General features: G+C 39.3%; 2 protein-coding genes across 3 annotated transcripts in view; both read left to right on the plus strand.

Annotated features, from left to right (window-relative positions):
• ints15 (integrator complex subunit 15) lies at positions 1–25,067 on the plus strand. Its single transcript, XM_073060575.1, has 8 exons — positions 1–168; positions 5,763–5,955; positions 7,408–7,629; positions 7,981–8,146; positions 12,457–12,987; positions 14,145–14,184; positions 17,944–18,083; positions 24,953–25,067. The coding sequence occupies exons 2-8, from the start codon at positions 5,764–5,766 to the stop codon at positions 24,988–24,990; spliced, it is 1,329 nt and encodes a 442-aa protein (XP_072916676.1). The 5' UTR covers positions 1–168; position 5,763; the 3' UTR covers positions 24,991–25,067.
• The window catches only part of naa60 (N-alpha-acetyltransferase 60, NatF catalytic subunit), a 26,942-nt gene continuing 24,036 nt past the window's right edge, over positions 24,959–27,864 (plus strand). For both annotated transcript variants that reach the window (XM_073060583.1, XM_073060582.1), the window contains exons 1-2: positions 24,959–25,068; positions 27,608–27,737. In XM_073060583.1, coding sequence (XP_072916684.1) covers positions 24,959–25,068; positions 27,608–27,737 — 240 coding nt within the window. The remainder of the gene's footprint in view (positions 25,069–27,607; positions 27,738–27,864) is intronic.

Here is a 27,864-nt window from a genome sequence, read left to right on the forward strand (position 1 = left end):
GCCGTCCGTCCCATCGGCCTCTGCTGCCGTTGTTGGGAGCGAGTGGGATTCCGGTGTTGGGTTCCTAGTGGCTGTCGAGATGTGGGGTTGAGCTACCGGTCTGCCCACCTTCGGGATCCCGCCGTGCGCCATCCAGTCTCCCTCTCACCTGCTCCGGGCCGGCATCGGGTGAGTGCTTCTGCTGAGCGGCGGAAGGTTTGGGCCCCCCTCCCTCGGACTTGCAGCCGTGGAGCGTGGACTGGGCCTCTGTAACATTTGGGCTTTGGGGCATGGGGGACGGACACTGAGAGAGTCAAGGCCTCCATGCTGTGTACTTCGGTTTCACGCCCTTTTCTGAAGAGAAGTTGTTTGCAATGGCGTCACGCTGCACACAGCATGTGTCCACAAACAGAAGGTCGATCGTGACCAAAATGTTTCTGAGGTGAAAAGTCGTGGTCATGACACCTGCGAATAACGCCTCCACCCTTCTTCCTACAACTTTCTGTCCTCGATTTCAGATGACATTGTACTTTTTTCATTTGTTATTAGTCTTGAGCTTATTTTGTTCTAAAGTAGTTTTTGGACACAAACATTTCTGCCTTAGAGTGGAGATTATTACCAAGTGAGTCTGCAAACACAAAGGCTTAACATGTTGATTCAAAACAACTTCTCAACTCCACCAATCATAACTTCTAACTTTATTTTGATGCCCTGATCTGTGAAGGTGTAAGCTATTCGCAGGCACGGTCAACATTCCTGTTCCATAAGGTTACTTGTTCAGATCATTTTTACGATTAGGAGGTATTTTTCACCTTTTCAAATCTGAAATAAATATGTTCTTAGTTTAAATGGTAGATGTTTAAAATCTGCTGTGCTGTACAGAATATTATTGCAGGATGCGCCCATTGAGATTAGGTTAAATAACCAATAAGGAGAAAATAATTACTGTATTACTGACTCAGTTTGCAGTTTAAGAGACATCCTTAGTCAAGGTTCATTTTGGTATACATCTGGAAGTGTGTGGATCAGCCTGGCAAAGGTACATAGAAACAAAATATTTTTTGTTTATGTGGACACAGAATAAGATTGTTAAACAGAAGAATGAAGTAATTTCAAAAGATAAGCTAGAGTATGGTATCTACAAAATCTCTGTGTCACTGGAATTTGGCTGCTGTCAGAATAGCCTAGGCAAATAACTACAATGCATGTGTACATGATGGTCTTGTCAGAACTGAACAAATTTGTCAAGGCAACTTACCTTCTTGCTATAGCTGTTAATGCATTTTGGAACTTTGTTATAATTTCATGAACAATATTTGTTATTCATTTTTCAGCACTCATGGCTCATCCTTATTTGCCCTCAAGTACACGGTAGTGAGCTGCCACCTTCATGCACTGTAGTGCTTTTGGTGAAGGTATTTCCACAATACAATTAAAACCATGACCATAGAGTTACAGAACAGAAGTGGGCCTGTAGCCTGCCACATCTATGCCAACTATTTTTGCTCATCCTAATTGCCTGCAATACACCTGTATCTTTCTTTGACTTTAAGTGTCTTTCTGTTTATTTCCTAAACAGATGATTGTATTCAATTCCTTCATCATCTCCTCTAGCAGAGTTTTCTAAATATAAACCACTATCTGTGATGGTATGAGTATCAGTTTCTCCTTCCGGTAAACAATTCACCCGTCCTCTTCCTCTATTCCCTACTCTGACCTTTTACCTCCTCACCTGCCTATTATTTCCCTCTGGGTCCTCCTTCCTTCCCTTTCTCCTATGGTCCACTCTCCTCTCCTATCATCTTCCTTCTTCTCCAGCCCTTGACCTCTCCTGCCCACCTGGCTTCACCTATCACCTTCCAGCTGGCATCCCTCCCCTTCTCCCACATTTTTACTCTGGCATCTTCCCCTTCCCTTCTCATTCCTGAAGAAGGACCGTGGCCCAAAACAGTGACTGTCTATTAATTTCTATAGATGCTGCCTGACCTCCTGAGTTCCTCCATCATTTTGTGTGTGTTGATCTGTGTCAAATAAAACTTTTCCCTCAAATTCCCTTCAAAACTCTTCTCTCACTTTAAACCCATGTCCACTTGTTTGTGATTATACCTACCATGGGTAAAAGATACTGACTTTATAATTTTATGTACCACTATCAGGCCACCCCTCCATTTCCACTGCTCTTGGGACATCTCTCCTCCAATCCAGTCAAAGTACTGATGAATCTTCTCTGTATTCTCTCCAGCGCAACCATGCCCTTACTGTGGTGTGATAAGCAGAACTGCACAGTACTGCAAGTGCAGTCTCACCGCTGTTATCAAGTGTCCTTTATGTTCTTTGTCATGATCTATGTCACCTTTGTCACCCTGTGTGACCATTCAGGGAATTAGAGTTGAATCCCGAGGGCTTTCTGTTGATCAATGTTCATTAGCACCTATCGTTTGCTGTAAATGAATTGCCCTTCTTTTGAGTTCCCAGAATGCATAATCTTCCATTTGTGGTGCTTAAATTCCATCCGCCAAAATTCTGCCCAACTTTTTATGTGATCTGCGTCCTTAGGCAATCTTTGTGGCTATCCATAACATTTCCAACTTCCATGACATACACAAATACACTCATTATCCTGATCCTTATATTGGGAGTTCTGGAATCTGTGACCAGGCATGATGGGGAAATGGGGATATATTGTTTGACTTGAATGGTGCAGTTGGTGATGTTTTAGTGTGCCTTTTCACTTATTCCGCATTGGTAGATGTTTTGAGTTCTGGATGTGTTGGAATTGTCCTGGTATGCAATTGTACTGCATTTTTGTAGATGACATGTACTTCAGTCATGGTGCTCAGCTGGTGGAGAGACTGAATGCTTAGGGTGGTGCTTGGGTTGCAGTCATGCAGCCTTCTTCATTCTTGATGGTGTTGAACTTTGAAAGGTTGTTGGAACTACATTCATTTAAGCATAACTGGTACCTAACTAGTACCTTGTGTTGTCGAAGACTTTAGGATAAGTTGTGGTTAGCAGGAAATCCAGCCTCTTACTGTGTTCTTGAACCCACAACATGTAATTGGCTGAGCCACTTGAGTTTTCCATCAATTATGTTGATGGGAAGGGGATATAATATTGACATTGCCATTGAATATCTACAGTAGGTGGTTATTGTACACTTGTTGAAAATGGTTATTGTTTCCCACTGTTGTGGGATAAATGTTACTCGTCATTATCAACCCATGCCTGTTAACGTTGTCTAGATCTTGCTTCATATCTGTGTAGATTGCTTTATTTTTTGAGGAGCTGTAATAGCATTGTACAGTCACCAGTTCTGACTTTGTGATGGATAGAATGTCACTGAAGATCATTGTGAGTAGGACACGGTTTGAAGGAACTTACACAATTATGAGACATTAACTATTTGACATGGGAGCAGAATTAGGCCATTTAGTCTTGGGCTTGTAAAGCTAGAGATGAAGTGACATTCAGTACAATAGCTTATCTTACCATTGCTGTTTCTTCTTGGACATTAAGATTCCTCCTTAATGCCAGTGCTATCTTCATTTGGCTGATATAAAATGCAGTTCTCCTAGAGTGATTTAGTTGTTTCTTGCTACTCTGCACTGGATGTAGCTGATACAAGCAGAAGTTAGTAGATCAAATTTTCCCCTTGAACAGTTTCGTAATGTGTATTAATTTTTCAGTTTAAAATATCAATACCTTTTTTAGACCAAATCACCATGATTTTATGAATAATATTATATTGTGCCAAGACAGTTTCTTGTTAAAGATGTCACTTCTAATATTTTCCATTTGCTGAAGATCACCATCAGCTTAAAAGTTTTAATGAACAAGTAATAGCCTAGAATATCCAATGCTAAGAAAAACTCTCAAAATTCACTTTTATACCACACAACTCAAAGCACTTAAGACCATGAGACATGGAAGCAGAATTAGGACAATCATCCCATTGAGTCAGCTTTGCCATTTGATCATAGAAAATTGATTTTCTCTCAAAACCCCATTCCCCTGCCTTCTCCCTGTAACCTTTGACAACCTTACTAATCAAGAACCTATCAACTGTGCTTTAAGTTCCCATGGTAATAATCATGCTGGAGTATTCTAGGTGACAAGGGCATGAAGTATGTGAAGTTACCATAACTAGAAAGAAGGTTCTTGAGGAAACTGAAAGATTCAGTGAGGGTGACCTCACTGAAACCTGTCAAATGGCAAAAGGCCTTGATATAGTGGATGTAGAGAGGATGTTCTCTATGCTGGGAGAGCTTAAGACCAGAGGACACAGCCTCAGAATAAAGGGGTGTCCTTTTAGGATGGAGATGAGGAAGAATTTCTTTAGCCAGAGAATTCTTTGCCACAGGCAGCTGTGGAGGCCAAGTGTTTATGTATATTTATGACAGAGGTTGATAGATTCTTGATGAAATGGCAGAGCAGACCTGATTGGCCACTTGGTCTAATTCTGCTCCTATATCTTATGGTCTTATGGTAATAGGCAAATTGCTGACTGCTATTCTGTGGGTTGGCTTTGACGGTGACTGCAATTAATATAACTTCATTAATTTGAGGTGAACTTGACTATTTCTGTGCTTTACTTGTATAAAAACCAATGAAAATGTTGAGTAAGGTGAAGTTTTTAATGGCTTATTAAGGGAAAATTACTGTAATCGGTCTCTTTACTGCCAAGGAACAAATTCTATTCATTTGTATGTCATTCTCTCCATATGCTGACATAAATTCCATTTATTTTGAAATGTTTGTTATTAACTTAAATATTTCATAATTCAGCTTCGGACTCAATCCCCATATTAACATATCAAACTTTTCATTTTATTTTTTGTAATATGATTTAAAAAATATATATTTAGTGTTTATTATTTATTTGCTGACAGCAAGAGCTGTTACTGTGGAGCTCAGCCTGTTCCTCGACCTGTAGGTTCCCTGTTGATGACTGTGGTGTGAAAATCTCACAAAAATGGAAGAAATTAAAATTGAATTTCGGAGGGCTTTGGGAAGTGTTGTCCCTTTGTCACTGGCCACAAAATATGGGGCAGTAAATGACAGCTTTAATAATAAGATTTTCATGGGTTCCAGTTTCACTTTCATAGTACAGATTTTATAGGTTCCAGTTGGTGACTACTTATAAATCATATTAAGTATTTAAGCAATCTAGGTACATTGTGCTCTTATCTCAAACTGTCAGGAAATTTGGTTATTAATGCGTAACTGTCAGTGTAACAAAAGAATAAAACAATCGGGCAGAAATAGTGGAAATAGGAAAAATATATTTACACCTTTTACATCAGAATATTTTAAATCATGTGATGTAATTGTTTAGACAAACAAGAATTACAGTGATAATATCTGATAGTTTAGTATTTTATCTGCTAAATGATTGGACTCTAGAAAAAGATTTGATGCTTATTTAAAAGCGCTTGGACATTATATCTACTTATAGAAAATCTGACAGGTTACTTGTGAAAATGTGGTGCTAGGTTACTTGTGAAAATGATTAGATTAAATTTGTTAAATGTTAAAGTGTGTTTTCCATAAAGTGATATTGAACATATTTCACAGAAAGGCAGGTTTTATATAAAAGTGACCTTGAGGTAAAATAAAGATTATAGAAATGACTTGGAATAAACATATTTAAACTTTTGTAGACCCTAAAGTTAAGTTCTAATTTTACTTGTCCTTCTGTAAAATAAGGTGTAAACTACTGAAGTAAATAAAATGAAAATGTCCTGTATTTTATTGCACTGCTAACTTGTGTGTCTACTGAACAGGATGACTGATATTCGCCATTCCCTTTTGAGGCGAGATGCTTTAAGTGCAGCAAAAGAACTCCTTTATCATTTGGACATATTCTTCAACAGCCAGCTGCAGAATGTACCTGGTCCACTGGTTGACAAGTCCACCATTGAACTGGTGGAGGAATTTATTTTTCAGCTTCCAAAAGAACGTAACACACAGCCAAAAGTAAGTTAAATAAGTAAACTGTACAAGATAATTTCAAAAGACCTATAATTCAGACCATAATTCAAACTGGACCAGTGTGTCCAGTTTGACTCCTATAACAGAGCTATCCTTTCTAATCAGTTTATTGAGCCTGTTGGCATCACTCATGTTGATGCCATTGCCCCAGCACACCACTGCATAGAAGATTGTACTGGTGACAGCAGACTGGTAGAACATGTGAAGGTGAGGCCTGCCTACTCCAAAAGACCTCATTCTTCTCAGGAAGTAGAGGCAACTCTGGCCCTTCTTGAATACAGCCTCTGTGTTGATGCTCCAATCAAGTCTGTTATCCAGGTGCACACGCAGATACTTGTAGGTCCTCACCATCAATAGTAACAGGGAGCTGTAGAGGCTTTGTCTTCCTAAAGTCCATCACCATCTCTTTTGTCTTACTGATGTTGAGCTGCAGATGATTCAGCTGTCACCACTTGACAAAGTCCTTGTGTCCTCCCTTTATGCACCCGCTATTGCTTAGTCATCAGAGAATTTCTGCAGATGACATGACTCTGTGTTATATCAAAAGTCCGAGGTATACAGGGTAAACAGGAAGGGGGTCAATACTACCCCCTGTTGGCCCCCAGTGCTGCTTATTGCCACGTCTGACACACAGCTCTGAAGCCGTACAAACTGTGGTCTGCCAGTCAGGTAGTCCGTTATCCAGGATACAATGGAAGTGCCAACCTGCATTGGAGGGAGCTTTTCCTCCTGTAATGAGGGCTGTATGGTATATGAAATCTGCAAACTTTGGAAATGTACAAAAACAAACTAGAAATGCATGGAAAGAGTGGAATAGTTAAATGTTTCAGGCAGTGCCCTTTTTGAGAATGAGGACGAGGATTAAAGAATTTGTTCTTTTCATGTATGACAGATCTGGAGAATTTATCATGATGGACAGCAAATTTGGGACTCTGGCATAAGCATGTAAGAATGAGGACGTCCCAAATTTCCATATGATAGGAAGCATACCTATTTACCTATTTGACTTCTTGATTTTAGTATGCAGGAATGGAATAAACTTTTTTTCTGATAACACTAAATTCAATTTTTACTGCTTTCTAGTGTTTTAAACATTTAAAATTTATGTTAGTTTAATTTTCAAATATCTGTGACTATTGTAGACATTCTCCAATATTCAAGCTGTTTGACAGTCTGTTGGGTTTAGGATGAGATTTGTTGGGCTACCAAAAGCATTTCTGTCGTCTGTGCAAAACCTCTGTTGAAGAAGGATTAGCTGGGGGTATCTGCTTAGTAGGGGAAAAAACTGATGTGAAGGCAGGTGAGTATGCTATTCTTAGTAAGTGTTAGGCCATTAGTTTTCCAATGATATGTGTCTTTTTAAAATTTATTTTAATTGTGCTTTCTTCTGAGAGGTCTATTTCTACTGTGTACTAATTATATTTTTTTTATTGTAAGCGGTTAAGTTCATTACAGGAGCTACAATTGTTGGAGATCATGTGTAGTTACTTCCAAGAACAGAGTAAAGATGCAGTTCGACAGATCATCTTCTCTGCACTGTTTGGTCCTCAGGGTAATAAAGCTGATGAAAATAGGCTGGCTATGTTGGGAAAACTTGTATCCATGGCAATAGCAATTTGTCGTGTTCCCATTTTGGAATGTACTGCATTATGGTTGCAGGTATGTTTCACCTAGTGAAAAAGCAAATTTTAAAGGATATTGTAATGTAAATTTTTGTACTATAATAATGAATGGATATTCTAATAAATTGTCACCATCATTTGTATATGTTTGAGGAGTACAAGAGATTGTTAATTAAAGTTGCAAAAGAAAATCCTTATGATTATCATGTTTATAAAAGTAATGTTTTATATACATAATTAAAACTTCTCTGTGTTTTACCAGGTTGCTTGCATGATTTACTGTATCCATTGCCAGTGTTGTATTATTAATTTTTAAATATGGTTAAATCAATCATTTAATGATACTTAACATTAAAAATGTTTGAAATTACATTGGTTGGATTTGCAGCGAACGCATGCGGTATTCTGTGTGAAACTTGCAAAGGTACTTGTTGAGGATTACTGCATATTGGTACCAGGATCTGTGCAGACATTAAAGCGAATTGTTCATGCCAGTCCACGGTTTTGCTGTCAGCTGATCACTGCTGTCACTGCATTATATGACCTTTCAACAGGTATGCTATTTTTCTTAATGAAGTCTCTGATTGTGCCGATATGAATGGCTTAATTTTATACAATTTTAAATTGTTTTTCCCGTCTGCATATTTTCAAGCTCTACTCTGATTATGCTGCTGCACTCAATTAGTTGGCAGCATTTCAAGGGAATGTTGAAATTTGGAAAAAAAAAGTTTCTTTTTTTCTCTCTCATTACGATAACTTAGAACATTGAATATAGAAAACCTACGGCAAAATATAAGCCCTTCAGCCCACAAAGCTGTGCCGAACATGTCCCTTTCCTGAGAAATTACCTAGGGTTACCCATAGCCCTCTATTTTTCTGAGATGCATGTACCTGTCCAGGAGTCTCTTAAAAGACCCTATTGTATCCGCCTCCACCACTGTGGCCAGCAGCCCATTCCACGCACTCAGCACTCTGCGTTTTTTTAAAAAAAACCAACAACAACAACTTACCCCTGACATCTCCTCTGTACCTACTTCCTAGCACCTTAAAACTGTGCCCTCTCATACTAGACATTTTAGCCCTGGGAAAAAGTCCCTGAATATCCACACGTTCAATGCCTCTCATTATCTTATGTCAGGTCACCTCTCATCCTCCATCGCTCCAAGGAGAAAAGGTCGAGTTCACTCAACCTATTCTGTTAAGGCATGCTCCCCAAATCAGGCAACATCCTTGTAAATCTTCTCTGCGCCCTTTCTATGGTTTCCACATCCTCCCTACAGTTAAGCGATCAGAACTGAGCACAGTACTCCAAGTGGGCTCTGACCAGAGTCCTATATAGCTGCAACATTATCTCTCGGCTCCTAAACTCATTCCCATGATTGATGAAGGCCAATCTACCATATGCTTTTTTAACCACAGAGGCAACCAATGCAGCAGCTTTGAGTGTCCTATGGACTTGGACCCCAAGATCCCTCTGATCCTGCACATTGCCAAGAGTCTTACCATTAGTACTATATTCTGCCATCATATTTGACCTACCAAAATGAACCACCTCACACTTATCTGGGTTGAACTCCATCTGCCACTTCTCAGCCCAGTTTTGCATCCTATCAATGTCACACTGTAACCTCTGACAGCGTTCCACACTATCCACAACATCCACAACCTTTGTGTCATCAGCAAATTTACTAACCCATCCCTTCACTTCCTCATCCAGGTCATTTATAAAAATCACGAAGAGAAGGGGTTCCAAAACATATTCCTGAGGTACACCACTGGTGACTGACCTCCATGCAGAATATGACCCATCTATAACCACTCTTTGCCTTCTGTGGGCAAGCCAGTTCTGGATACACAAAGCAATGTCCCCTTGGATCCCATGCCTCTTTACTTTTTCAGTAAGCCTTGCATGGGATAAAATATCAAATACCTTTACTGAAATCCATATACACTACATCTACTGCTGTACCTTCATCAATGTGTTTAGTCACATCCTCAAAAAATTCAATCAGGCTCAAAGGCCCGACCTGCATTTCACAAAGCCATGCCAACTATTCCTAATATTATGCCTCTCCAAATGTTCATAAATCCTGCCTCTCAGGATCTTCTCCATCAACTTACCAACTACTATAAATAAGACTCACTGGTCTATAATTTCCTGGACTAACTCTACTCCCTCTCTTGAATAAGGGAACAATGTCTGCAACCCTCCAATCCTCCAGAACCTGTCCCGTCTCCATTGTTGATGCAAAGATCATCGCCAGAGGCTCAGCAACCTCCTCCCTCATCTCACACAGTAGCCTGGGGTACATCTTGTGCAGTCCTGGTGACTTACCCAACTTGATGCTTTCCAAAAGCTCCAGCGTATACTCTTTCTTAATATCTACATGCTCAAGCTTTTCAGTCCACTGTAAGTCATCCCTACAATCTTCAAGATCCTTTTCCATGGTGAATACTGAAGCAAAGTACTCGTTAAGTACCTCTGTTGTCTCCTTTGGTTCCATACACACTTTTCCACTGTCACACTTGATTGATCCTATTCTCTCACGTTTTATCATCTTGCTCTTCACATACTTGTAGAATGCCTTGGGGTTTTCCTTAATCCTGTCTGCCAAGGCCTTCTCATTGCCCCTTCTGGTTCTCCAAATTTCATTCTTAAGCTCTTTCCTGCTGGCCTTATAATCTTCTAGATCTCTATCATTACCTAGTTTTTTTGAACCTTTCACAAGCGCTTCTTTTCTTGACTAGATTTCCAACAGCCTTTGTACACCACTGTTTCTGTACTCAACCATCCTTTTTCTGTTTCATTGGAATGTACCTATGCAGAACTCCATGCAAATATCCCCTTTCTGCTGCACATTTCCTTGAGAACATCTGTTCCCAATTTATGCTTCCAAGTTCCTGCCTGATAGCCTCATATTTCCCCTTACTCCAATTAAACATTTCCCTAACTTGTCTGTTCCTATCCCTCTCCAATGCTGTGTTAAAAGAGATAGAATTGTGATCACTATCTCCAAAATGCTGTCCCACTGAGAAATCTTAACACCTGACCAGGTTCATTTCCCAATACCAGATCAAGTACAGCATTTTCTCTTGTAGGCTTATCTACAAATTGTGTCAGGAAACCTTCTTGAACACCCCTAACAAACTCCACCCCAGCTAAACCCCTCAATGTAGGGACATGCCAGTCAGTATTTGGGAAATTAAAATCTCCCACCATGACAACCCTGTTATTATTACACCTTTCCAAAATCTGTCTCCTTGTCTGCTCCTTGGTGTCCCTGTTACTATTGGGTGGTCGATCAACAAAAAAAAACACACCCAGTGGAGTTATTGACCCCTTCCTGTTCCTAACTTCCACCTATAGAGACTCCGTAGACAATCCCTCCATGTCTTCCTCCTTTTCTGCAGCCATGACACTATCTCTGATCAGCAGTGCCACTCCCCTACCTCTTTTGCCTCCCTCCCTGTCCTTTCTGAAACATCTAAAGCGTGGCACTCGAGTAACCATTCCTACCCCTGAGCCATCCAAGACTCTGTAATGGTCACAACATTGTAGCTCCAAGTACTGATCCACGCTCTAAGCTCATCTGCTTTGTTCATAATACTCCTTGCATTAAAATAGACACATCTCAAACCATTGGTCTGAGCGCGTCCCTTCTCTATCACCTGCCTATCCTCCCCCTCACACTGTCTCCAAGCTTTCTCCATTTGTGAGCCAACCGCCTCTTCCTCCCTCTCTTCAGTTTGGTTCCCACCCCCCAGCAATCCTAATTTAAACTCCCCAATAGCCTTAGCAAATCTCCTCGCCAGGATATTGTTCTCCCTTGGATTCAAGTGCAACCCGTCCTTTTTGTACAGGTCACTCATACCCCAAAAGAGGTCACAATGATCCAGAAATCTGAATCCCTGCTCCAATCCCTCAGCCATGCATTTATCCTCCACCTCACTCTATTCCTATACTGTCACGTGGCATGGGCAGTAATTCCGAGATGACTACCTTTGTGGTCCTGCTTCTTAACTTCCTAACTCCCTGTAGTCTGCTTTCAGGACCTCCTCCCTTTTCCTACCTATGTCGTTGGTACCAATATGTACCACGACCTCTGGTTGTTCTCCTTCCCACTTCAGGATATCTTGGACGCAATCGGAAACATCCCAGACCCTGGCACCTGGGAGGCAAACTAACATCTGTGCTTCTTTCCTGCGTCCACAGAATCGCTTGTCTGACCCCCTAACTATGGTGCTACTGTCCTCTTCCTTTCCCTACCTTTCTGAGCCACAGGGCCAGACTCTGTGCCAGAGGCACAGCCACTGTTGCTTCCCCCAGGTAGGCCGGACGTCCCCCCAACAGTTCTCAAGCAGGAGTACTTATTGTTGAGGGGTACAGCCACAGGGGTACTCTCTAGCCTCTGACTCCTGCCCTTCCTATTCCTGACTGTTAACCACTTATCTCTCTCCAGAGGCCCCGGTGTGACTGCCTGCCTATAGTTCCTCTCTATCACCTCCTCACTTTCCCTGACCAGATGAAGGTCATCCAGCTGCATCTCCAGTTCCCTAACTTGGTCCCTAAGGAACTGCAGCTTGACGCACCTGGCGCAGATGTGGCTGTCTGGGAGGCTGGGAGTCTTCCGGACTTCCCACATCTGACACCAAGCACACAACACTGGCCTCACACACATTCTTCCTGTCTATATTCTACACAGATAACCTACCTCACCTCGACCTGCTATCTTCTGTAATAATCTATCTCAGTAGACATTATGATTGCAGTGTCTTTAAGAATAAAAATGATAGTAGGGTTGTGAAGGGAATGGGGTGACATAATATTGTGATGTCTTCTCTGAGCACTTGTGTGTTGTTCCAGATGATCTGATTCCTCCTCAAGATTTACTGGAGATGGTTGTATCATGGGTATACGAAGATCCACGGTTGACACTTATTACATTTTTGAACAGTGCTGCTAACCTGCCCCGTGGATTTTTGGAACTAACACCTCTTCCAGGCCTGATACGATGGTGTGTGCTTGCACCTTTGGCTTACAAAAAGAACTGTAACGCTTCTTCAGCACAATCCTTAGCGAATGGGCATACCAATAAAATATGCAAGGAGGTTGAAAGTGATGGAAATAAGGACTTCAAAATCCTTTATTCAAAGTTGCATTTAAGTGTTCTTCAAGTTCTTATGATACTTCAAGGTCATTTGACAGAAAAAAACTTGTATGGACGATTAGAACTCATCATGTTTGATCATGTAGAACGGCTTGTTGGAGACATCAACAAATTAGTTAAAGAACTTAACCCTTCAAATCCTGTGAAGGAGGTTGAACTCACATTGGATAGATTAGCTCAAGCTCTACAAGTTGGTATTGCTTCAGGAGCACTACTGTGTGCAAGAGGTAAGAGGTAACTTAATTGCTAACCGTCAAATGGAATCTAAGAATCTTTTAATAAAGCTGTTCAATATAATTCAGTTACAGTCCTTAACCAGACTCTTGCCTATTTGACACATTAAACAACATTTACATTGTGGAAAATTTTTCTGGATTTTTTTATCATTGTGAAATCAAGACTAGAAATGATATTGTAACACTGATTGTAGGCATGACTTTCTAACTTGGCAAGTTTTATTGATTAGATAGGGTAAACTTTTATTGTGGGAATTTTAGTGACCCACTTTGAGTAATTACCGGTAGCTCAAACATTACTTTAGCAAACATCTGTAGGCATATTGTTGTTGAGTCTTCTAATAAGAGATGGTAGGCAATAACTGAAAAAGGGGAAATTTGTCTAAACTTCAGTATTCTTTTGACTATAATTTTCTACTCTTTGCTGTATTACATCTTTTAACATTTTGTGACTGAATGATTGTAATTAATCAGATCTTTTGTAAGACTCCCATACTCATAAGTTTCATTAATTACATCAACAATTTATCTTTTATAATTCAAATTCAGTGGTTCTTGTTGAGTTTGTATATTTACATATAGTAATTCAATTAATTTAAATGCTTCATTAAATACTAGTAAATTAAGTATTGAAAGAACAAGAAATTAAGTAATATAACAGTATTGTTTGCCATTTAAAGTAGCTGATTTCAGTTTTATTTAAAGCTTAATCTTTCTCTTCTGAGTTTTGAATGGAATAACACTATGAAATACCTACTTCATATGTGTCATGAAAATTCTGAAGAAGGGAAATAACAAAATTTAGCTAAGCAACTTGATTTGTAAACTATACTGATTCTATCTAGAAAAAAAACTGGGCCAAATTGTATGATGTGTAATTTTATCCTACTTTGAAGTACAATTGGAGATCTACTCTTCCAAAGATGAAATACAATCTAGGATGGGCATTCTCTGATGTAATACTATCAATTCAAATCTCAGAAATTTTAGTAAATTTAATAAAAAACTGAAAAGTTTTGCGCTAGTAGAGCTTTGTTTTGTTTTAAAATGTAATTTCAGAAAGTATAAAAAGAATTTAAAGCATTAAATATATAAATATTTTGATATTGTCAACTGAAATTTGTTTATTCGTATAATTGATTTTCCAGATGACTTGCGATCCATCTGCTCTGCACTTCCACATAACAAGTAAGTATACGTTGTCTATATGACAGTTAAATTTTTTTGGAAAAGCATTCATCTAAATTGGTTGGGATTGAAACAAGTTGATGTGAATTTCTTTAAAATGTAAATTTACTCATCTTTTTAAATATTGATTCTCTTAAAATAACCGGAGAATTCATATGAATATATTAGGCAGTGAATAAGCAGTGTAGAAACAGAGGGAAAAAAAATTGTTTCCTTTATCTCTAGCATTACAAGTATTTTCATTATCCTGTCATTGGTATTTTTTCAAGCTCTTATCATGCAGATCTTCTGATGCATCAGTAACTTCCAGTACCTTCATTTCACAAGGGATCAATGAGGTTACATACAATCTCCTGCCTTCACCATACTACTAGGAGCTTAATTTCTGTGTCTAGATGATAGTAGGCAACTTTCCTCTTCAGTAATCAGGTTTTCAGCTCATCTGAATTGCTGAGAGGGGAGAGACCTCTGAATGAGATCCAGATGCTAATGGCATCTCAAATTCCGAATGAGGTTCTATATTCTGTCAGGAGAAGAGAGGAAGGCCCTGAGAGTGGGAGTTCTGTCTAAAGAGAGGTTTGGAATTGGTTGGGGAGTGGATCGGGGGTGGGGAAGAAATATAGTGCTGTGCTTTAGTGTCATAGTTAACAGGGTTAAGGATGTTGGGAACAGTGGAAGAGTGATTTTTTTTTAATGGGTATTTCTAATGTTTTTCAATTAAGTTCCTACTTGGGGTGGTTGAAAGGTATAAGAAATAATTTGGATTAAAAATGTGTCCAAAGACATCCTATGAATCATGTAGAAGGACCGACCAATCATTTTTATTGCAGTGGTTGGTCATGTGGCTTCTCCCATGCCTTTGTGCTCAAGTAGTATGAGTTTACCAGAGGTTCAACTTGCCAGACTCAATCAGGAGTTTGTCATAAAGCTAAGCTGCAAACTTAGAAGAGGACATCCATTTTATTATTTTGGTTATATTTGTATGCAGGGATACCAAACAACATTCTTAGGCACGATTTTTACCATTTACTGTGATACATTTTGACTGCAGTGTCACAACTCAAAGCTTAATCTCTACATTTTTGGTCCAAGATTTTATTATAATTTTAAAAAGAATAGTGCAAACAAAATTAAAATTTAAGATGTACAGTGGCATGCAAAAGTTTGGGCATCCCTGGTCAAAATTTCTGTACTGTGAATAGTTAAGTGAGTAGAAGATGAACTGATCTCCAAAAGTCATAAGGTTAAAGATGAAACATTCTTTTCAACATTTTAAGCAAGATTAGTGTATTATTTTTGTTTTGTACAATTTTAGAGTGAAAAAAAGGAAAGGAGCACCATGCAAAAGTTTGGGCACCCCAAGAGATTTGAGCTCTCAGATAACTTTTACCAAAGTCTCAGACCTTAATTAGCTTGTTAGGGCTATGGCTTGTTCACAGTCATAGTTAGGAAAGGCCAGGTGATGCAAATTTCAAAGCTTTATAAATATCCTGACTCCTCAAACTTTGTCCCAACAATCAGCAGCCATAGACTCCTCTAAGCAGCTGCCTAGCACTCTGAAAATTAAAATAAATGATGCCCACAAAGCAGGAGAAAGCTATAAGAAGATAGCAAAGCGTCTTTAGGTAGCCGTTTCCTCAGTTCATAATGTAATTAAGAAATGGCAGTTAACAGGAACGGTGGAGGTCAAGTTGAGGTCTGGAAGACCAAGAAAACTTCCCAAGAACTGCTCGTAGGATTGCTAGAAAGGCAAATCAAAACCTCTGTTTGACTGCAAAAGACCCTTGGGAAGATTTAGCAGACTCTGGACTGGTGGTGCACTGTTCTACTGTGCAGCGACACCTACACAAATATGACCTTCATGGAAGAGTCATCAGAAGAAAACCTTTCCTGCGTCCTTCACCGCAAAATTCAGTGTCAGAAGTTTGCAAAGGAACATCTAAACAAGCCTGATGCATTTTGGAAACAAGTTCTGCAGACTGATGAAGTTAAAATAGAACTTTTTGGCCGCAATGAGCAAAGGTATGTTTGGAGAAAAAAGGGTGCAGAATTTCATGAAAAGAACACCTCTCCAACTGTTAAGCACAGGGGTGGATCGATCATGCTTTGGGATTTTGTTGCAGCCAGTGGCACAGGGAACATTTCATGGTAGAGGGAAGAATTAATTCAATTAAATACCAGCAAATTCTGGAAGCAGACGTCACACTGTCTATTTAAAAAAAAAAGCTGAAGATGAAAAGAGGGTGGCTTCTACAACAGGATAATGATCCTAAACACACCTCAGAATTCACAATGGACTACCTCAAGAGGTGCAAGCTGAAGGTTTTGCCATGGCCATCTGTGAAAGACCAGGGTAAGCATAAAACTGGGAGAGCAGGTAAAGGTGAAAAAAACAGGGGTTTTATTTACCCAAAGTGTTTACAAACTCAACAGAACTGTCCTAGAGTCCAAACTTGAATCAGCTAAACAGAACTTGGTTACAACAACATAGTAAATACTCCTCAAACCAAGAGACACCACTCATCTCCTGACTGTGGGTTTATATTCGATGCTGGCCAGTCCATAGTAAATTGCAGGGGAGAGAAAACATTCCTCTCCTTAATGGCATAAATGAAGCAGCTCTGGAGAACACCCCTCTGGCTGTAGTAGAATGGCACAATCCAATTATCCAGCCCCATCTACTCAGACTGGTGTAATGCAACAGCTCAGTCGTTTGCCAGATTATCAGGAGGTTGTTGGCTACAGGACACTTTAATATACACGGTTGATGGTGCGGCTGGTAATTGCAGCTGCCACCCCCTCAGTCTCCTGACCTAAACATCATCGAAAATCTGTGGATAGACCTCAAAAGTGCAGTGCATGCAAGATGGCCCAAGAATCTCACAGAACTAGAAGCCTTTTGCAAGGAAGAATGGGCAAAAATCCCTCAAACTAAGAATTGAAAGACTCTTAGTTGGCTACAGAAAGCATTTACAAGCTGTGATAACTTGCCAAAGGGGGTGTTAGTAAGTACTGACCATGCAGGGTGCCCAAACTTTTGCTTTGGGCCCTTTTCCTTTTTTGTTATTTTAAAACTAAAAGATAGAAATAAAAAAAGTAATCTTAAGTAATCTTACTTAAGATATTAAAGAATGTGACCTTTTGGAAATCAGGTCATCTTACTCGCTTAGCTATTCACAGTAACAGAAATTTTGACTGGGGCGCCCAAACTTTTACATGCCACTGTATTTGCTTAGTTGTACTTAGTTACATATTAGCTTTACTTGCCCCTCATACTTTTTCTAAGTTTTAGTACACCACGGTTGGGAGAATTTTTAAAAAAAATTGGTCCAGACCAGTCTGAGCATATGATGTTGTCATGAATCCTTGGCAGGTCACTTGTGGTTCAAGAGAAGTTAAAGGAAAGGAAAATTTATTTCCTCATGTTTTATCATATGCAACATTGAATGAAGCAGGAGACTGAATTTCAGATTTTTAAAATTTCATTGCAGGGATGAATTTATTTTAAATGCTACAATAATACATTTTTAGTGTGAACGTGTTAAAAGCAATCATGAATAAATAACAACCACAGAAAATTACTTTAAATTCACATCTTATTTTATATTTAAATGGATCACTATTAAGCATGTTTCATCTATCATATATTTATCAGAAGAATCCTTTGTTGTGAGATTTTATTTTGATCATATTTATCACACTGTAAATTAAAAAATGACTAAAGGAAAGCTCTAAGTATGATTTTTCTTTTCTTAACAGCTTGCTTCAGTTGGTTTTGACTGGACCAGTACAACAGTCTTCACACACTGCATTGCCACCGGGATTCTATCCACATATACATGCATCACCTGCTCGATATCCCATGTACTCATCTCACCCAGTGCAGACATATATGCCGGGTATGGCTTTTTCATATAGACCAATCCGATGAAACATTGACCATTTACAAAAATTTGATCGGATACCTCTTGGATATGTATAATTTTGCAGTGAAACTAATTGTGAAGAATAGTTTCAGTACCCTTTTTTTTTAACTGAAAATTTGTACTACCAGTGAAGATGAAATGAATTGGTGGAAGCCTGCTGTGCATTTTATATTTTCGTAATGAAGTTTACCGAACTTTTACATACAGCAGTAAGATGGTTAGGGTTTTTTCACATCCACAAGACTACCACAGATTTCAAAGCAGAAGATTTTCTTATGAATTGATTGTATTCATTTGTTAATTATCTGTAACTTAATATTGTTTGAGTATGTTGTTAAATTGCCTTGTCTACAGAACCTTTTTTATAAAGGGGTGTCTTTTTAAAAAACTGTTCTGTTACCTCCTCTGGTAGTTATTCTTGGATAAAACTCTGGTTTATTCTGTATATTGTATCATAAAGCCAGCCTCTTTTAAATAATAGGTTTTATTTTAAATTTCCTTCATTTTATGAAGCCTCTGCATTTTAAGAGAATTCTTTATGTAAAAGATTACATCAAGATTTGTATCTTTCTTTATTTGGATCAATATTGAAGAAACTGCATTTAAGTCATCAATATTTTCAAGAGTAAACAAAGGAGTATTGTCACATAAGAATAACAGTTAAACTATATTCAAATATCTGTTGTAAAAGATGGGACCAATGTACAGATTACAAAAACGAAATCACTTTCATCACTCAGGGATTATTACACTTCTGGTTCCAATTCTAAAAATCTTCCATATGACCAGTCAATTTAGTTGATGTTCATAGTAGAATGGAGAAAATGGATTATGCAATCTATGATAATGATGTATTTCTCTAACTAAAAATCAATTTTGGAGATAGGTTCTGGACAGTCATTGAAACTGCTGGCTGGACTCTGCAATGTTTCATTTGACAGAGGATTTCTGCATTCAAAGCACATCTTTTTCAAGGCCTTGAAGCACCATACTCCCTATCTGTCTTAAGCCAAGCGAAATATTTTACTTTTCACTGATTCTTTGAAGCATCAGGACCTTACAAACTGTTCATGTTGGCAATTGGATCTTCCTATTCAAAGGCCTTATTAATGACTTTATTTAAAATGCACCTAAGTGAATACCAACTGTGATTTGGAATATTTTGGACATCATTATTGAGGTCTGGACCCTTCATGATTTTAAATATTTCTCTTGCCTGTCAGACTCCTCTGTACCAAGGAGAATAACTCCATCTTCAGTTTGACCATGTACCTAACAGTCCCATATCTGTTGTGCTATTTAAAAAATTCTTCTACATTTTCTCTCCGCTTTTTATGAATTTCCATATATAGGTTCCCAACATGAGTTAATGTTGCATTTATGGCTAAATCGCTGTTTTATGAATGAAAATAAATAAACTGTGGATGCTGTGTGTTGAAAGATAGAGGACCTTATAACATCAGTTTTATAAGTGTTAATCCTGTCTTCCTGCTGTTGCACTCCATTCAAACAAGTGAACAGATTTCTATCTCTAGCACACCTCCCCCACTAATGCCTTGATGTTTGCTGTTCTAGCCATTGTTTTATTTCACAATTACATTGTTGTATTTGTGTATATATCAGTCAATTTATGTATTTGCCCCAGCAATAAGGTGAGATAACTAGCTACACTGAAATAGCAGAAACAAATTGGTATTATTTGTCATGTTAGACAACTTCATTGTGGAAGGAGGAATATCAGATAGCTGACCTATTTGGACTAAAGTTAGTAGTTTACATGAGAAACACTGCCCTGCAGATCAGTCTGCACGGGTGACTCTTGAGTTCCCTGTTGCATGCCTTTTAAAATTCTCAATCTCACTCCCATTCCAACTTACTTGGAGCCTTAGAGTGAAGCCCAATGTAAACTAGAAGAACAATATCTTAGTTAGCAACCTTTTGCAATAAACATTTAAGTTTCTATAGGCAGAAGGCTCTCTCAACACTGATCCTTACATGTTTGTGCTCTTGTCTCAACCCGTTTCTTTCTCATACTCGTGCTCCTACTCATCTGATTTGTCTTAAGCTACCTATAATTTTGTCTATCTCTTTTGTCTTAAAATTTGTCCCTTCCGCTCCATGTCCCAGCTTTGCTTTGCAAACTAAACTGCACACACAGTTGGGAGCAGCACAGAAGCATTGTGGTTAGCACATTGCTTTACAGTACCAGTGACCCTGTAAGGATTTCCTGTCAGTCTGTAAGGAGCTTGTACGTTTTCTCATTGACTGTGTGGATTTCCTCTGGGTGCTCCAGTTGGTAGGGTAAATTGTAAATTGTCCTGTGATTAGGCCAGGATTATATTGGAGGATTGCAGCGTGGCATGGCTGGGAGGGCCTACTCCACATTGTATGTCAATAAATAGTTACACACTGTAGAAGGGTCATTAATCTGAAATGTTAACTGGTTGTTTTTTACATGTCAGCTCATTGACTGCTTTATTTAACATCCATTTTGCTAACCGATAAGATCCATCTAAAAGTTCCAGTAATTTCAAAAAGTGACAGTTCAGTGTGATCTCAAATTATGGTGTAGGAGCTCTATGACACTATTCTGTACTGAAAATATGAACTGAGCTAAAATCAGTTGAGTTATAATATACTTAATATGTATGTTCAAGCATATTTAGGCAATGTAGTGGTACACCTAGTAGAGCTGCTACCTTACCTCACAGTACCAAAATTCTGACTGCGTGGAATTTGCATGTTTACTTAGTGACTATGGATTTCCTCTTGATGCTTTTCTTCCATATTCTAAAGATGTGGACTTGTAGGTTAATTAACCATAGTAAATTTCCCTTGGTGTTTTGGAGGCACGAAGAATTGATGGGAATGTGGGTAAAGGAAATGCTTAGGTCAAATGCCTTCTTGTGTAGTGAGGAAAAATAGTTGCATTTGTTGACAAAAGTCCTGCTAGGAACTGCCCAGTGCAAAAGTTGCTCTTCCACATTTTTGGTTATGTAACCAGAAAGGATTATTTCCTGTATGTAAGCAGTAGTGAGCACAAAAAGTCAACTGGTTGTTTCCCTCCCCAGATGCTGCCTGACCAGCAGTTTTTTTGAACATGAAAATCAGTTAAGGTAATCAGGCCCACCAAAAACACACAATGCCCATATTGCTTGTTTATAATAGTGGAAATTAAAGGTTTCAAACCTTCTTGGCATCCCTCATGCATGTTTAACCTACACATAATCATTATGTAGAAGTTCTTCCAATCTTGATAAGGTGCATGATTCTAATTTAAATATACAATGTAAATGCAATCTAAGTCTTAAAAAAAACAATAAAAATCCAAGCTCCATTAACCACTAGATAGCAAACTGCTTTGTTAGCTCCAGTAGGAGTTTAAGGTAAGATCCATTGTTTAAAGTTTGATAGTTTCTTATCTTAACATATTTCCCAGCAACACTAAATTCTATATTAATTTTCTTTTTACCATTCCTATGGAAAGGTCTAACTAACTGATCGCAAAACAAAGACTTTTCACTATACCTCAGTATTTGTGACAATAATAAACCAATCTTCATTGTCATTGAGGATTGTTGCAAGAATGCAGGGAAAAAAGGTACGAGGCGGCAACTAATGAGAATTAAATGATTAAATTAATAATAAAGTCTACATGTTTTATTTCCTTTCGAGGTCATATATGTATATTGCAGGCCGTTGGGAATAAGTTCTTTGTAAAGTTTTTTTAAACAAAATAAATTTTATTCATAATAAAAAATACAAACTAAACCGCTCAATTCCCTTTGGCTGAAAAGTTAGTGTGCGTGCAGACATTGAAAATAACCTTTCATCGAAAATAAAAACTGCAGTAAACCCACAGACCTACTGTATGTTATGAACAGGATCGTCAGAGAATGATGTCAATGTGTTAGTCCCAATGAAATCTCGCGAGAAACCTACGAGAACGGAAGTTCCGTCTCTGGGCCGGGAGTCAGTTGAGTAGATTTGTGATCCACTTGTTTACGGTAACGAGAATGACTGTACTTGCTCACTGATCATACCGACTTGTCCTGTAATTATCGTGTCATTTGGCTTTGTTTCCCGCACGTCCGTTGCGGAAGCGAGGTAAGGCCCCCGTAGACGTCGCCAGGAGTACCTCTCTGAGCCGGTGTTCGATTAACGCCAGTTTTAGGCTTTGCAGTAAACGACAGCCGGCAGGCCAGTGACGGCGTCCATGCGCATGCGCGGAGGTTAGGTAGGCGGGGTGCTGAGCTGAGATTGACGTTCGGAGTGCCCAGTGAAAACTGGCGGATCTCCGATCTGTTTTATAACTGGGTAATGACTACCAATGGGAACGAGCTGGGCGGGAGGCTTGGGCTGACAAGTCACAAAAAGTAACAGTTTCTGATGCTGTGTCTTCTGTTGTAGAGTGGGACTCGGTGTCTCATCGATTCGTTTGTTTAGATTTTGAGTACATAGCGATTTTGCATTTTTTTTAAATGTGAGATTGAGTCGCTTGGCGTATGAAGCAAGAGATCAGATTTGGAACAGTATTCTTTAATGATACAAACCTATTTAGTTAACCGGAATTGGAAACACCGCGGGTGGGGTGGTTATGTTATTTGTTAAGTTCGAATGATCCGTACACATGACTGTCTCTAAATAGTATCGAAATTGATATATCTCAATGGGATACATTATTTCATAATATAAACATTGTTGGTAGGACATTTTCATTGGTTAAGAATCGGATTTTGTTGCTTGTTTTGTGCATGCATGAGTGAAATTGAGATGAAACTAATACAGACAACAGCGTATTCTTCAACGTAGTTTGTTTCTGTCCCCAGTTTCAAGAAAAACAGTTGTCTTCTTTGAAATTTTAGAAATTGAGATTTCTGTATTCTCCATCGAGAGTACTGTTGATCAAGTGAGGACTCCATTTCAGTAAAATACTTTCCCACTCACTGACTAACTTCATAGCAATATCTTTTTTACTTGTCAAGTGTTGTGGTAGCGTTTTCCTGTCATCAACCAACCGGTAATTTCTTCTGCTGCTTCATTGTGCTGTGACCTCGTTTAATGTTCGGGGGAGTGTGTCTGCAATAGGAACTTTTTCATGCAGTGTTATCATTGTAGAGGCAGTACAAGTTTAGTGTTGATTGGGCACCAGTATAGTATGCCAGAACGAGTCAAGTAAACAGTTTTAGTGTAATGGTTATGAGTATCATTTGAAGCACGATTTAACTGAGGCCCTCCATTGGCCAGTGTTGACCATGGACGATCTGCATGATGGGCAAACCAGGGCAGTGCAATATGGAGTGCAGCTGTTGCCCATACAGCAGCCACCCCATCCGCCCCCATCGCCACCCAGCTCATGAATCCAAAGGAACGGCAGGGACCAGTTTAGCACTAGTGGTGTTGCAGGAGTTGCCAGTCAGCATTGAACTCGAACAGAGGATTGCCTCCAGCTCCAAATGTTACCTCGGGGTTTACTGCTGAAGCATTCCCCTTCAGTGGGAATAACTGCAAGGCAGCGGAGTTTGAGTTTTCCTTCTCTTCTATGAGCTGCTGAGCCCCGTCTGCCCAAAGTGATTGGTTCTAAAGCGGCAGTAACCCACCTTTGCCCCTTCTTCTGTACCGGTAGAGGTGGTTCTGCCAGGCTCAGTAGCTGAACTACACATGAAGACCAGGAGCTGGTCTTGGTTGTCGGAGGCTGTTTGAGTTGCATGCCATTGGGAGCATTTAATAGGTAGTGGGAGTTATCTCCACTACCATCCCCTGCTGAAACAACCTTAAGGAACCACTCCAGTGTTTATTGTATTGTTCTGCTTGCACCCAAGTTAAGTAGGATACCAGGGTCAGTTCCTAAAGTGCACTGGTGAATTCTAAAGGGGGAGAAAATTCAAAAATCCCAGTGCAAGATTCCCTAAAAGTTAACTTGCAGGTTGACTCAGTGGCAAGGAAGGGAATATGATGTTAGCATTCATTTTCAGAGGGCTAGAATATAAAAATAAGGATGTAATTATGAGGCTTTATAAGGCACTGGTGAGGCCTCACTTGGAGAACTATGAACAGTTTGAGCCCCTTATTTAAGAAAGGATGTACTGACATTGGAGAGGGCTTAGAGGAGGTTCATGAAAATGTTTCCAGGAATTAAAGGCTTATTGTAAGAGGAGTGTTTGGTGGCTCTGGGCTTTTACCACTGGAGTTTAAAAAAATGAGCAGGGATCTCATGGAAACCTATGGAATGTTGAGAGGCCTAGATAGAGCAGAGTGGAGAGAATGTTTCCTATGGTGGGGGGCACAGCCTCAGTTTGGTGGGATGTTGCTTTAGAACAAAGATGAGGGATTTCTTTAGCCAAAGGGTGGTGAATCTGTGGAATTCATTGCAGAGGCAGTCATTAGGTGTTTTAAGGCGGAGGTTGACAGGGTCTTGATTAGTCAGGATGTGAAAGGTTACCAGACGAAGGCAGGAGAATGGGGTTGTGAGTTAAGTGGATCAGCCATGATGAAATGGTGGAGAATAATGGTCTTAAGGTTTTACTGTGGATTGCTGGAAAGTTATTGCAAATATTTATTAGAATATTTAACATGGGTTTTAAATAGAAAACTGCTTTATTCTCCTGGTATTTTGTGTTAGTTATTTAGTATTTATCTCTTTAACTGCTAAGAAATGTATTTTAATTTTACAATATATTTTAACTTTATAGATATTGCATTTTTCTGTTCAACTCTTTCCATAATGTGGTGATAAGGAGTACATGCAGTACAACTAAAGTGATAACTTTGACCTCACTGAATTTTGATTTGATGTGATTTGATTGCATTTATTTGATTATGAAGTTTGCTTTTTATTTCAGCTGTGAATGACAGACATCGTGTCCTCCACTGTACTTAGTGAAATACAACTTCGCTTACTCTGTCATGATGACATAGATACAGTGAAGCAACTCTGTGGCGATTGGTTCCCAATAGAGTAAGTACTATAAGTATTTATTTATTTATTTTCCAACTCTATTTTTCAGAGTGTAGTTTGTGGTCTTTCAGTTAATGTTTGATGGAGTATTATTGTTGTATTTACAAATATTTTATGCCCTGGCAATCCAATCAGAAGTACTGGTCTTAGCTGATTGCCATCTAACAAAAAATATTTGGTGAATAAACACTTCTTGGGCTTCCAGCCGGGTAAATGTATTGATTTTAACCATCGATTTTATGTTAAAATTGATACCTGTACCCGGTTGGAAGCCCGAGAAGAGTTTATTTGTCAAATACCCCAGGAAACTTCCACGGGGAGGAAATTCACCACTATATTCATCGCTTTGAATCATCGCGTGAAGAGAAGGCGACACTTCTTTGTTCTTTAGCCTTCGTTCTGAGATGCCAGGACAAGGATATCATCCCTAAGTTCATGAGGTTGAGTTCCACAGTGGTTTCTCCAGCGGTTAAACAGGTTAAAATTGATACAGGTGTCCCCCGTTATTTGAACGTTCGCTTTACATCAGCTCGCTGTTACAAAAGACCTACATTAGTACCTGTTTTCGCTAACAGAACGTGTTTTCACTGTTACAAAAAAAGGCAGTGCGCACACCGAGCAGTCAAGTTCCTCCCCCGGAACTGCATTCTAGCCAGCATTGCTTAAACACGTGCCTGTGAGCATCTGTGCTTTATGTCGATTTATTTTGTGCATCCGTTAGCAAGATGAGTTCTGAGGTATCGGAAAAGCCTAAAAGAGCGCATAAGGGTGTTACACTTAGTGTAAAACTGGACATAATTAAGCATTTTGATTGTGGTGAACAAAGTAAGGATATAGTGAGTTTAGCTAAAGGTTTGTGGAAGTTGATGAAGATGACGAAGAGATTTTGGCATCTCATGACCAAGAACTGAGAGATGAAGAGGAAAGGATAACAATTGCAGCCGAACGCAGTAGCGAATGGCCCAAAAGTGAAGACGTCCAGGAACTGAACGGGAAGCAATTGCGTGAGATTTTCGCTGCGATTGACAATGCTGCAATGATTGCAGAAAAGTATGACTTTAATTTTGAAAGGGTACGTAGGTTTAGGGCATATTATTGGAGTATAAAAGTTGAAATTTTGCTGTGTAACCAAAACTATGTAGTCAGTTTTGAAACTTGCTATTTGCTATGCATGTATCCAATTCTGTAGGAGAACAAAATCTTAAGACTGTAGAAGACAATGATGTGTTAATGGGAGGTAGCTAAGAGATGTAGATTAGAACATGATTAAGTCAATGGGTAGAAACAATAGCGGCGGATGTATGTGTGATACGCAACTATAGACCGATTGCATATGCTAATACAACTAAACCAGGAGATTGCTATAAAAAATGCTATGTCCAAGGATCGGTGGGCAATCAGCGACTAGCTCAATGACTGTCTCAGCTTTGATTTGCAAATTAAAGTTTAACCCCTTCTTGAAGAATCTTCTGCGTCTCCTGGTCATGTGTGGGGCACGAGAAACCACGACAATATTTGCAGGATGGTTTGAGTGCTTACAAAGAACTGTATGATAGAAAAATGCGCGAGGCTAAGCAGTCAAGCATACTGTCGTTTTTCAAGCCTTCCACATCAGCCACAGCAGATGATGAAACTCGACCTTCAACATTGAGGCAGGCAGACATAGAAGAAGGTGACCTGCCTGCCCTGATGGAAACAGACGACGATGAGATGACACCCCAGTCTCCTCTACCTCCCACCACCCTGACCTCTGACGACTCAGCCTAACACACCATCATCAGTGTGCTCACTGTCTTCCCGATTCCGGTAAGTGGAACTACACTGGGCGCACATCATTTCTACTTTATATAGGCTGTGTATTTTTATGCGTTATTTGGTAGCTTCATAGCTTAAAGATTACTGGAAAGAGTGCTCTTGCCGGGAGCACTTGCGCCGTGTGTTTCTGCCGGGAGCGCTTGCGCCGTGTGTTTCTGCCGGGAGTGCTGCCGAGAGCACTTGCGTGACATTTTCGCTGCGGTGGACAGTGCTGCAATGATTATAGAAAAGTATTCCTACATTATATAGTCGGTGTATTTACCAGATCATTCCTGCTTTTACTATATGTTACTGTTATTTTAGGTTTTATGTGTTATTTGGCATGATTTGGTAGGTTATTTTTTGGGTCTGCGAATGCTCACAAATTTTTCCCATATAAATAAATGGTAACTGCTTCTTCATTTTATGACATTCCGGCTTACGAACCGTTTCATAGGAAAGCTCTACCTTCGAGTAGCGGGGGAAACCTGTACCTGCACCTGATTGGAAGCTTGAAAAAAGTTTATTCGTCTATACATTGAGAAAGTACGAGATCCTTTTTCAGAAAACACTAGTTTTAAGCCTTGCTTCAGAATAATTTCTTTTTATAAAACCTTCATTACATTGGATTGAGTATAATAATCATGAATAATTTATGAGACTTCACAAAAGGTATTTAATCGTGCATTCTATGTTAACACAGAACTTTTAGAAAGGGGATTGATCTTTTTGTCTCCTTTTACAGGTATCCAGATTCATGGTACCGGGACATCACGTCCAACAAGAAATTTTTTTCCCTAGCAGCCACGTATAAAGGTGGCATAGTGGGAATGATTGTGGCTGAAATAAAAAATCGAACAAAGGTGCACAAAGAGGTATGTCTTTGCAATGCATCCTGTAGGCTGCTGTGCCACGTTCCACTTCAAATGATGGATGTCTCAAGAAATCTCATTAAAATTAACTGAAAAATGTAATGCAGCAATTATTTATAACAAGAATGTT

Source organism: Hemitrygon akajei, chromosome 11 (assembly GCF_048418815.1).
Source record: "Hemitrygon akajei chromosome 11, sHemAka1.3, whole genome shotgun sequence".
NCBI lineage: Eukaryota > Metazoa > Chordata > Chondrichthyes > Myliobatiformes > Dasyatidae > Hemitrygon > Hemitrygon akajei.

Coding starts and splice junctions, on each gene's coding strand:
- ints15 (XM_073060575.1), top strand. CDS start 5,764: ATGACTGATATTCGCCATTCCCTTTTGAGGCGAGATGCTTTAAGTGCA. Junction 7,630..7,980: donor GTACTGCATTATGGTTGCAG/GTATGTTTCACC, acceptor TTGGATTTGCAG/CGAACGCATGCGGTATTCTG. Junction 18,084..24,952: donor AGTGCAGACATATATGCCGG/GTATGGCTTTTT, acceptor TTTTTATTTCAG/CTGTGAATGACAGACATCGT.